Source organism: Aquarana catesbeiana, linkage group LG03, assembly GCF_042186555.1.
Source record: "Aquarana catesbeiana isolate 2022-GZ linkage group LG03, ASM4218655v1, whole genome shotgun sequence".
In the NCBI taxonomy this organism is placed as follows: domain Eukaryota; kingdom Metazoa; phylum Chordata; class Amphibia; order Anura; family Ranidae; genus Aquarana; species Aquarana catesbeiana.
Genome location: NC_133326.1, coordinates 189,788,977 through 189,801,595, shown reverse-complemented (window position 1 = coordinate 189,801,595; position 12,619 = coordinate 189,788,977). Strand labels below are relative to the sequence as shown.

Below are 12,619 nucleotides of genomic sequence, written 5' to 3'. Positions count from 1 at the left end.
CTGTAGTTTTGCAACAGTCTTGAATGAAACTGCGCATAAGGAACGGCCTCGAAAGAAGCCACCATTTTTCCCAACAATTTCATGCAAAGTTGAATAGAAGGATTGTTCTTTGTTTTGATCAACTAAATCAGTTCCCTTATGGAACTGATCCTTTTCCTGGGGAAAAAACACCCTCTTCTGAGCTGTATCTATGATCAGCCCCAAGTACTGCAATCTCCTTGATGGTTTTATGGAGGATTTTTCTAGGTTGAGAATCCGACCTAGGTATTCTAGGTAGCTGACTGCGGTGACCAAACTTTGGTATTAAGCAGGCTACCAATTGATCTATCAATAGTACATTGTCTAAGTAGGCTAGTATCATTATACCTTGAGCCCTTAACCTGGCTAGGAGGAGCCAGGACCTTTGTAAACACTCGAGGTGCAGTAGCTAGACCGAAGATAGAGCTACAAATAGAAGATTTTCTACCTTGAAGCGTAGAAATTTCTGGTGAGCAGGGAAAATAAGCACATGGAGAAAAGCATCCTTGATGTCGATTGACGCCAGAAGTTCTCCCCTTTGTAGGATGGAGACTATTGGTCGGATTGACTCCATGCGAAAAGAACGGATATTCAAAAACCAGCTTAGATCTTTGAGATCTAAAATGGGTCCAACATCCCTGTTTGGTTTTGGAACTGTGAAAAGGTTTGCATAAAAACGCTAGACCTTGCTCTTCCAAGGGGACCACCAATATCACTCTTTGAGCAAAGAGATGATCCAAAGATAGAAAGAGAGACTTCTTTTTCACTGGATCCCTGGGAACTGAGAAAAAAAAACGAAGAGACGGGAAACCTCAGAACTCTAGTTTGTAACCTAGAGAAAATTGAGGAAGCCACCCATCTGTCTTGATATTGTTCCTACCAGACCTCTGAAAACCATAGAAGCCTTCCCACCACTCGAGCGAGCAAGGATGCCCCTTCATAAAGAGGTTTTAGTATCTTGTTTTGTGGGTTTCCTGCCCCAGGTCCTCTTTTGGCCCTGGGACTGACCCTGAGGTTTACCTCTTGAACCTGACGGTGGAGGCCATCATGACTGCCTGGAGGCTGATGGCACCGGAGAAGAAGCACGTTTTAAAGAAAAAAATGCTCATCTTCTTTTTAACCGGTAAAAGGGAACTTTTCCCATTAGAAATTCTTTGGATATACCTATCCAGATCGTCTCCAAATAACCGTTCACCATAAAATGGGAAACTGGCCAAGAGCTTTTGCATGGCGCTTTGGCTGACCAACTTTTCAACCATAGGATTCTACGCACATGTACGAGCCCTAGCATGAGCCGTGAGGCCTGGAGAATAGAATCTTTCATAGCGTCTACTGTAAAACACGCTTCTGATATCCCAGCCAAATCTTTGGCCTGCTGATCAGGAATAATCTTGAGTACCTCCTTAAACTGGTCCTTTAAGGACTGAGATACTCTGATCACTGCCAGCGCAGGCTGAACCTGCGAGCGAAAAAATTGTTTTTTTTTTTTTTTTTTTTTTTTTAAAAAAAAAAAAGGGAATTTCAACTTATCTGTTTGGTCCTTTAGCATGTGAGTATTGTCTACTGGACAAGTCAGGTTTTTGTTTAGAGGATATAGCAGCGTCAACTGCTGGAAATCCCCATTTCTTATAGAACTCTTCCTCCATAAGAAAAAGTATTGAAAAACTTTTTTGGAGAAAAAAAACCTGTTTATCTGGGTGCTCTCACTCTTTTCTAACTCAGCTTTTTTTAGCCATGAATGAATAGAAAAAGCATGCACAGATTGAGGAGGCTTTAGGGAAACCAAACCAGAAGTGGGCTCATTGATTGACTGCGCTTATTGGCAGTAAAAATGTGGAGCGGACCAATTCAGTGAGAGACTGTACCAATCGTCATCTCTCGCCCCTTGTTCCTCAGCCTGAGGGTCCTGAGCAATGGACGGGGACCTGCTACGCTTAGTCCCACTCTGGGATGCAATTAAAGTATCAATTTTTTTGCTTTTTTTTGCTCCAAACTTAAAATGGTTGGATAAAAAACCTCCTTAGTAATATATGCAGGGGCTGCAGTGTTAAGAGCAGCTGCAACACTTTCCCCTCCTGATGGCTCGCTCTGATCACCATATTACTATCGGGGAGGATGCCATCTTTATTGAGATGGTTCTTAGGCTTCCGTGTGACTGTAGAAGTCTTACAAGAGCCCCTTTTGCAGTGTTTTTACCCCCCCTTCTGACCATAGCCCGATGCACAAAGCAGAGGTACTACCAGAAGGAACACACACTTGCTTGAGCAATAGTTCAGCTCTGTTGCTGCTATTAATGCCCAGCCTGATGCAGCAGTAAATGTGTCAAAGGAATGCCTGTGTCACCAAACCTTTTATATGATACCTTTGCTCGTGTCCTTCCGCAGCCTGCAACCGCAACAATGGTGTCTATTAAAACACTCCTTCCCACGCTGGGCGTTGGGAGGACGCCAACGTCGCGATAAACCACGCCCCCGGTCGCCTACGGCCTCCCCTGCCTTTTTTTTTTAAAAAGAGCTTTTTCCCATGCAAGCACGGGCTTCGATCCTGTAGGATCAGCAGAGGGGAAAAATGAAGAAGGGGGGGGCCTGGAAGCTGCCGAGCAGCATGCCGTTCGCGCTGCTTTTTTTTTCCCGTTGCGCTCCTTCCCAGAGAAGAGGGGAAGAAAAACAGCACAGGGGGCATCTGGTGGGGAGGAAACCCCCCCCCCCCCCCCCCCCAGACTTACAGAAGGTTTGCTGCTGGCCGGAGAAGGAAAAAACTGCTGTGTTTCCTGGACACAACATGGGCTCTCTGAGAAGCACGAGACGGTAAGTGCTCTATACAGCCCCCAGTGGTGACACATAGGCATGACAACATTTACTAAATTAAAGGAGACAGTCATAAGAAAATTTTGAACATTTCTTAGAAAAAACTCCACTTACCTTTCCCGCCGCAGGGTTTTCTGTGGTAAACCAACAGACCCAATCTTCACCCTTCACGGTGGGTTCCGTTAAACCTTCAGGAGCTGGGGATCCTTGAGGAAACCCACAATTCTGGACCTGTAATAGCACCACCAGTAAAACTTTATGGCCTTAATACCAAAAAGTACTGGATCCCGGGGTCCAGCTCTCTATAAAGAGAAGCGTTACAGGCAAGACCTCGTTTCTTCGGATACGAGGCCTGGGTACTATTCAATTCAGCCTAAAGACACTTTGAATGGATCCAGCAGCATGGCTAGCCCCAGCAAGGATTGCTCCAGTGGAGCTCAGCACATCTTTACTCGTGACCAACAACTTAGACACTGGCGAAAAAACTGAGGCATTCCCACCAGTGGGAGGGGTTATATAAGGAGTTCACTTTTTAATCTAGGGCGTACAAGTGTCCATCACCTGAAGGTGGCCTATAATCCCACATAATAACTACTATGGTTCTGTGTCCCGTGATGTACGATAAGAAAATGCAAGTTAAAGTTATAACATTAAGAGAATAAGCTATAATTGAACATGATCCAGAAACACCGCCGTCTTCTCTGGGTCAACGCACTTAGTTCAAAAGCCTGCATCTCTGACAGTATGGGGGTGCATTAGTATGTATGGAATAAGCAGCTTGCACCATCAATGCTGAAAGATATATATCCAGGTTTTAGAGCAGCATATGCTCCTATCCAGATGATGTGTTTTTCAGGGAAGGCATGGCATATCTCAGCAGGACAATGCTAAACCGCATACTGCATAACAAACAGCATGGCTTCATAAAAAAGTCCAGGTGCTTAACTGGAATGCCTGCAGCCCCAGGGCCAGATTAAGAGCAACATGGGCCTGGTGCTAAGGATCTTGGTGGGCCTTTTTATGAAAACGCAAACAATTTTTTGTTGAATTAAATTAAAGAGAGAGAGGGGTGTGAGAGAGTGGTTGAGAGAGAGAGGGGGGGGGGTGATAGCGAGATAGGGGGCTGAAAGAGAGGGGATGAGAGGGAGGGGAAAAGAGAGAGAAAGGTGTTGAATGAGAGAGATGGGGACGAGAGAGAGGAGGTGAGAAAAAGGGGAATAGAGAGAGGGTGAAAGAGAGAGGGGGTGGTAGGAAAGAGGCGGTTGAAGGGGGCGAAAGAGAGAGAATGGGGGATGAAGGGGGTGAGAGAGAGAGAACAGGGTGAAAGAGAGGGGAAGAGAGAGAGAGAGAACAGGGGGGAAGAGAGAGAGAGAGAGAGAGAGAGAGAGAGAGAGAGAGAGAGAGAGAGAGAGAGAGAGAGAGAGAGAGAGAGAGAGAGAGAGAGAGAGAGAGAGAGAGAGAGAGAGAGAGAGAGAGAGAGAGAGAGAGAGAGAGAGAGAGAGATGAGTCTGTGGGGGGCACAGCATAGTACATTACACCAGGGGGAATAGCACAGTACATTACATAGTTGGCACTACACATTACATGGTGGATACATGGATACAGCACATTTAATGGTGGGCGAAGCACAGCACATTACATGGCGGGCACAGCACATTACACTGTTGGCACTGCCCAATACAGCACATTACAAGGTAGGCACAGTACATTATATGGTGGGCACAGCACATTGCATGGTTGGTACTGCACAACACAGCACATTGCATGGTGGGCACAACACAGCACATGCACACGGCGGGCACAGGACCTTATATGGTGGGCACAGCACATGACATGGCAGGCACAGCTGAGCACATTACATGGTGGGCACAGCACATTATATGGTGGGCACAGCATATTATATGATGGGCACAGCACAGCACATGACAAGGTGGGCACTGCATGACACCACATGATATGGTGGGCACTGCATGACACAGCACAGCACATTACATTGTGAGCACAGCACATTAATTGGTGGACACTGCACATGACATGGTGAGCCCTGCATAGCGCATTCCATTGTGGGTACAGCACAGCACATGCCATGGTGGACAATGTACAGCACATTACATGCTGGGTACAGCACATTACATGGTAAGCACTGCATGGCGCAGCACATGATATGGTGGGCACAACACAGCACGACAGGGTGGGCACTGCACAGTAATTTACATGGTGGGCACTGCACATGACACGGTTGGCACTGCATGGCACAGCACATTACATGGTGGGCACTGCATGGCACAGCACATGACATGGTGGGCACAGCGCATTACATGGTGGGCACTGCATGGCACAACACATTACATGGTGGGCACTGCATGGCATAGCACATTTCATGGTGGGCAATGCAACTGCACATTACATGGTGGGCACTGCTGAACAGCCCAGCACATTGCACAGTGGGCACAACACACTACATGCTGGGCACAACACATGGCAGGGTGGGCACAGCACATGACATGGTGGGAACTGCATGGCACATCACATTACATGGTGGGCACTGTACATTACTTGGTGGGATCACTGCATGGCACAGCACATTACATGGTGGGCACTGCACATTACATGGTGGGCACTGCAATGCACAGCACATGACATGGAGGGCACTGCACATTACATGGTGGGCACTGCAATGCACAGCACATGACATGGAGGGCACTGCAATGTACAGCACATGACATACTGGGCACAGCACATTACATGGGGGGCACTGTAATGCACAGCACATGACATAGTGGGCACAGCAATGCACAGCACATGACATAGTGGGCACAGCACATTACATGGTGGGCACTGCACATGACATGGTGGGCACTGCAATGTACAGCACATGACATGGTGGGCACTACAATGTACAGCACATTACATGGTGGGCACTGCAATGTACAGCACATGACATGGTGGGCACTGCACGTTACATAGTGAGCACTGCAATGCACAGCAAATTACATACTGGGCACAGCACATTACATGGGGGGCACTGCAATGCACAGCACATGACATGGAGGGCACTGCAATGCACAGCACATGACATAGTGGGCACAGCACATGACATGGGGGGCGCTGTAATGCACAGCACATGACATAGTGGGCACAGCACATGACATGGGGGGCGCTGCAATGCACAGCAAATGACATAGTGGGCACAGCACATGACATGGGGGGGCGCTGTAATGCACAGCACATGACATAGTGGGCACAGCGCATGACATAGGGAGCACAGCACATGACATGGAGGGCGCTGCAATGCACAGCACATGACATAGTGGGCACAGCACATGACATGGGGGGCGCTGCAATGCACAGCACATGACAGTGGGCACAGCACATTACATGGAGGGCACTGCAATGCACAGCACATGACATAGTGGGCACAGCACATTACATGGGGGGGCACTGTAATGCACAGCACATGACATAGTGGGCACAGCACATGACATGGGGGCACTGCAATGCACATGACATGACATAGTGGGCACTGCACATTACATGGGGGGCACTGCAATGAACAGCACATGACATGGGGGGCACAGCACATTACATGGGGGGGCACTGCAATGTACATGACATGGTGGGCACAAGAGAGCACATTACATGGGGGGAAGCAGCAGTCTTTCCCCTAGCACAATAAAACACCTCCCTAACAAATGTACTAACCTTATCTCAACAACAGCATGGGAGATGTCCTTCCTCCCGGGCTCCTGCTTGTTAGAACATCAGCGCCCCTCCCCCAGACAGCTCCCAGACACTGAGGAGGATCTGTGTGAGTGTAACAGATCCTGTGATAGGAGTCAGGAGGCATCGACAGAGACAGGACTGGGCTGCTGCAGTGACTAACACTTGTCTCCTCCATGTGTGCACAGAGGGCTCTTCTTCCTTCAGGAAAGCACACAGGTATTCATAAGCCACTGCCATGGGCCTATATTGAGGGAGGGGCCTGGAGCTGCAGCTCCACCAGCCCCTATGTTAATCCGGCCCTGTGCAGCCCAGACCTTTTACCAATTGAAAATATTTGGTGTATCTTTAAATGAAAAGCATGACAAAGACGACCTAGGACTTTTGAGCAATTAGAATCCTGTACCAGGCAAGAATGGGACAACATTCTTCACCCAAAACTCAGCAACTTGTCTCCTCAGTTCCCAGATGTTTACAGTGTTGTTAAAAGAAGAGGGGGTGCTACACCATGGTAAACATGGCCCTGTCACAACTTTTTTGAGACGTGGTGCTGCCATCAATTCCAAAATTACCTTAAATTGTGAATAAAAAATGGGTTTATGAGATTTGCAAATCATTACATTCTGTTTTTATGTAAATTTTACACAGCGTTCCAACTTTTTTTTTTAGATTGGAGTTGTAAAAGATGAGGTTGCATCAAGTAAATTAATAGCAAATATGTCAAGATTGTGTGCACCTGTAAAATGCCAAAAATGACACTACCTCAAATTGTCCATACCAAATGCTTTAAAAGCCTTAGGCTCCATTCACACCAATGTGTTTTTCCATGCTTTTTGCAAAAACGCAGGACATGTTTTTTTTTAACATGGGTTCCTATAGAACATGTTCACATCAATCCATTTTTGTGCCTCTGCCTTTTTTGAAAGGGTCAGGGACTTTTTTAAATGAGGCGTGGCTTCTGTCTAGCCAATCTACCATACAGACCTGATTGGTGGAGTGCCGCAGAGATGTTTGTTCTTCTGGAAGGTTCTCCTCTCTCCACAGAGAAACACTGTAGCTCTGTCAGAGTGACCATTCATCGGGTTCTTGGTCACCTCCCTGACTAAGGCCCTTCTCCCCTGATCACTGTTTGGCCAGGGGGTCTGCTCTAGGAAGAGTCCTGGTGGTTCCAAACTTCTTCCATTTACGGATGATGGCGGTCACTGTGCTCATTGGGACTTTCAATGCTGCAGAAACTTTTCTGTACCCTCCCCAGATCTGTGCCTTAATACAATCCTGTCTCGGAGGTCTACAGACAATTCCTTAGACTTCATGGTTTGGTTTGTGCTCTGGCATGCACTGGTAACTGTGGGACCTTATATAGACAGGTGTGTGCCTTTCCAAATTATGTCCAATCAACTGAATTTACCACAGGTGGACTCTAACCAAGTTGTAGAAACATCCATTTTGAAATAAGGCTGTAACATAACAAAATGTGGAAAAACTGAACGCTGTGAAATCTTTCCGGATGCATTGTATGTTAGGGTGGGGGCTTTAAAAACATTTTTTGGTGTGCGTTTTTCATTGTTCTGAATCCTCTTATTTACTGAAGACAAAGTTAACAGCACAGAATGAATAACATATGAACAGAAGAGATCTTTATACATACAATAAACAGACATTGTCTGTGCAGCAATATAACAATAAAAGGTCAGAATAATAACACAACTAGTGTTCGAATCCCAACCACGACACTACCTGTCTGGAGTTTGCATGTTCTCCCTGTGCCTGCGTGGGTTTCCTCCGGGTACTCCGTTTTCCTCCCACACTCCAAAGACATGCTGGTAGATTAATTGGATCCTGTCTAAATTGTCCCTAGTATGTATGAATGTGAGTTAGGGACCTTAGATTGTAAGCTCCTTGAGGGTAGGGATGTAAAGCGCTACGTAAATTGATGGCGCTATACAAGTACCTGAAATAAATAAATAGTGTGTCGTCTGTTGTCATTTAAATACTGAAACCTTTCACATTTGCAGAGAGGTAGTATTGTCTGCAAGAGTTAGGGATGAGTTTCTGCAAGTCGCCCACACTTATTACAGTGGTTGTAAAGGGTGAAGGTTTTTAAACCTTCATTGCTTTCTATGCATAAAGGTAAAAAACCTTCCATGTCCAGCCCCCCCAATACTTACCTGAGCCAGATCTCGATCCAGCGATGTGCACAAGTGCAGCGGCTCTCCCAGATTTCTATATGTAGATATTCGCCAGAATACCAAGGATCATCAATTTCGTCCAAACATTTTTTTATTCAAGATCGATCACATCACATAACTGTGTAGTGCGTTTCGGAGCCATGCAGGACCCCTTCGTCAGGCAAGTGATCACATGCCTGACGAAAGGGTCCTGTGTGGCTCCAAAACGTTGCACTACACCATTTTGTGATGTGATCTTTCTTGAATAAAAAAACATTTGGATGAAATTGATGAACCTTGGTGTGCTGGTGAATATCTACATATCGTATAGGTTCTAGTATCCAGCTGGCGGTTGCTGCAGCAACCAATACCTTAAGAGCTTATTCCAGGAAAGTGTGCGATGGAACATGGACTGTGGTCTCCCAGGTCTCTCTCTCCTCATTGGCTGAGACACAGCAGCGGAAGCCAATGTCTTCCGCTGCTGTCAATCACAGCCGGTCAGGAGGGAGCGGAACTGAGCCACAGTCCGTGTGTCCCATAGACACAAAGAGGCAGCTCGGGAGCAAGCACGCATGAGTTTCCCCAGCAAAAGCAGCTTGCTCTGTGGGCACTTGGCAAGGGGGGGGGGGGGGGCAGATGCTCCAGCGGTGGAAGAGGAGGATTGGGGCTGCTCTGTGCAAGACCATTATACAGAGCAGGTAAGTATCATGTGTATTATTTTAAAGGAAAAACTGAACCTTTAGAACCACTTTAAATGCGTTGTCCTCTATTCCTGTCAAATTTTGGACTTCACGTCAACTGAGGCTGGATTCACACCTATGCAGTTTTTCACTGAAATCAATAGAACAGTGACCAGCCGGGGCAACCAGAGCCGTGACAATGGTGACCAGAGGGGTGACAACGGTGACCAGCCACGGCAACCAGAGCCGTGATAACAGTGACCAGAGCCGTGACAACGATGGCCAGCCACGGCAACCAGAGCCGTGACAACGGTGGCCAGCCACGGCAACCAGAGCCGTGACAACGGTGGCCAGCCACGGCAACCAGAGCCGTGACAACGGTGGCCAGAGGGGTGACAATGGTGACCAGCCAAGGCAACCGGAGGGGTGACAACGGTGACCAGCCACGGCAACCAGAGCCGTGACAGTGACCATGGCGACCAGCCACGGCAACCAGAGGGGTGACAACGGTGGCCAAAGCCATGACAACTGTGACCAGCCATGGCAACCAGAGCTGTGACAATAGTGACCAGAGCCATGACAACGGTGACCAGAGGGGTGACAACCAGAGCCGTGACAGCGGTGATCAGCCACGGCAACCAGAGCCATGACAACGGTGACCAGAGGGGTGACAACGGTGACCAACCACGGCAACCAGAGGGGTGACAACAGTGACCAGCCACGGCAACCAGAGCTGTGACAACGGTGACCAACCACGGCAACCAGAGCTGTGACAACGGTGACCAACCACGGCAACCAGAGGGGTGACAACGGTGACCAACCACGGCAACCAGAGGGGTGACAACGGTGACCAGCCACGGCAACCAGAGCTGTGACAACGGTGACCAGAGGGGTGGCAATGGTGACCAGCCACGGCAACCAGAGCTGTGACAACGGTGACAACAGTGACCAGCCACGGCAACCAGAGCTGTGACAACGGTGACCAGAGGGGTGGCAATGGTGACCAGCCACGGCAACTAGAGCCGTGACAACGGTGACCAGAGCCATGACAACAGTGACCAGAGGGGTGACAACAGTGACCAGCCACGGCAACTAGAGCCGTGACAACGGTGACCAGCCACGGCAACTAGAGCCGTGACAACGGTGACCAGCCACGGCAACTAGAGCCGTGACAACGGTGACCAGCCACGGCAACCAGAGGGGCGATAACGGTGACCAGCCACGGCAACCAGAGCCGTGACAACAGTGACCAGCCACAGCAACCAGAGCCGTGACAACGGTGGCCAGGCACAGCAACCAGAGCCGTGACAACGGTGACCAGAGGGGTGGCAACGGTGACCAGCCACGGCAACTAGAGCTGTGACAACAGTGACCAGAGCCGTGACAACAGTGACCAGAGGGGTGACAATGCTGACCAGCCACGGCAACCAGAGCCATGACAACGGTGACCAGCCACTGCAACCAGAGTTGTGACAACGGTGACCAGCCACTGCAACCAGAGCTGTGACAACGGTGACCAGCCAAGGTAAGCAGCTGGCTCACATAAAGTTTCTAGATTTGTTATGACACTCCAGGGCCAACAACCCTCAGAAATTGACTGCTCTGTCCAGGATACTTGCTTTGTGCCCCATGACAGTTCCTGAGGGTTCTCCATAGGGCCCCAGACACACACAGGGTGGGGGTTCCTGAGGGGCCCCTCATTATTATTCAGGAAACTGAAACCAAAGCGAACAGCCGAGGCCAGCAGCGCGCGTCACGTGACCGTCCTGTTTATAAACTGTGCACGCATGCGCACTGCTCTCCCCCATTCATTCCCTGACACCTCGTACAGCGATCTTTGTAGGGATCGCCGCCCCGGCTCAGGGATATAATGACCGGTGTGTGTCATCAGATCACCGGGCCGGCGGGGGGAGACCGGGCACAGTCCTCACTGGGCAATTCATGACTGCGGATGATGTATAATGCTGTGTGCAGTATAAAGACGATATATGACTGGTTGTGTGCTCGGGGATCATCTCCCTCCTGCCGGGCGGTGTGCTCAGAGCTGTCACCGTATGTGAGGACAGGGGAGGGGGACATGTCAGGACAGCTGTGTGCGGATCCCGGGCACGGTCCGCCGTCGGGACACGATCAGTAGGTGATCCCCGGTGTGATCGGTTCTTGTACCGTCCGATCGGCTGTCACAGTGGTCAGGCCGGGGTTCCAGGCTCAGCTGTCATTTGCACCGTGCTGTATATGAATGAGCCGGGGGTGACAGCTGTACGGAGATGGCGTAGCTGGGAGCACACCCGGCCCCGTCCTCTCCGTACACCCGGCATCGCCCGGAAATGAATGAACGAGCCGCCCGGCTGACTCAACAACAACACGGACAAAAACAATGAACGTCACAAGCCGTCCCCCAGCGCTGAGCACCGAGCCAACACCGCCCCGCCTGGATGGCCCTGGGGGTCCCCGGCCATCCGCACAGACCACCTCGGCCCCCGCCGGGCGCTGCCATCCCTCCCGCACCACTTCCCCAAACAAACTTTCTTTATCCACTTACCAAGCCAGTCGCCATTACCTAATCTCTACCCCATAAAATGCCTTGGGGGCAGGCGTAACGAGACAGCTCGAGCCCCCATTGGCCAACCTCCCCGTCCGTCAACTTTATCTTTCTTCCTATTGGGGAAAAGTTGTAGCTGGCCGTTATTGGCTAGTCTCCTGCAAAGATTTTCGTCCGTCTATTGGTGATGCTGTCTGACAATCTAGTGTATATTCCCCCCGTGATTGGCTGATTCTGGAATGTTTTGTCAACGTTGATCGGAGATTCTAGACGCCCGTCTTGACGGGAAATGTAGTTCTCAGAACTTTAACTCCCTGTATCTGTCAACGATCGGCTGGGGGCAGGAAACTACACTTCCCAGAATTCCCTGCGCGGCAGGCTACTGATTGTAAACAAGAGTCACTGGGACACGTGTATCACATTGTGCTAGTTATGATACCGAGAGTGAAATGAGAGAGGGCGCTGCGTGTACACTCTTCACATTTTCCATTGTCAAGCTCTGCAATAATAACAGCTGCTAAGCTGGCCAGGCTACGGCCTCAATCTGTGAATTGTTGATAGCACTGGCTTGGTGTGACCACAATGGATGTGATTTGGGTTTTCTGGTGTAACCAGATTTAGTACTGACAATAGCTGGATAAAACAGGCCTAATTGTAGGATGTCAGGTACTTTATGTAGACAGC

At 49.3% G+C, this 12,619-nt stretch overlaps 1 protein-coding gene across 1 annotated transcript in view; it reads right to left on the bottom strand.

The window, feature by feature from the left end:
- Positions 1-12,085, bottom strand: part of HBP1 (HMG-box transcription factor 1) — a 66,891-nt gene extending 54,806 nt beyond the window's left edge. Inside the window, exon 1 of the mRNA XM_073619667.1 lies at positions 11,936-12,085. Within this exon, the coding sequence (XP_073475768.1) occupies positions 11,936-11,950 (15 nt within the window). The 5' untranslated portion in view covers positions 11,951-12,085. The remainder of the gene's footprint in view (positions 1-11,935) is intronic.
- Positions 12,086-12,619: the final 534 nt, after the last annotated feature.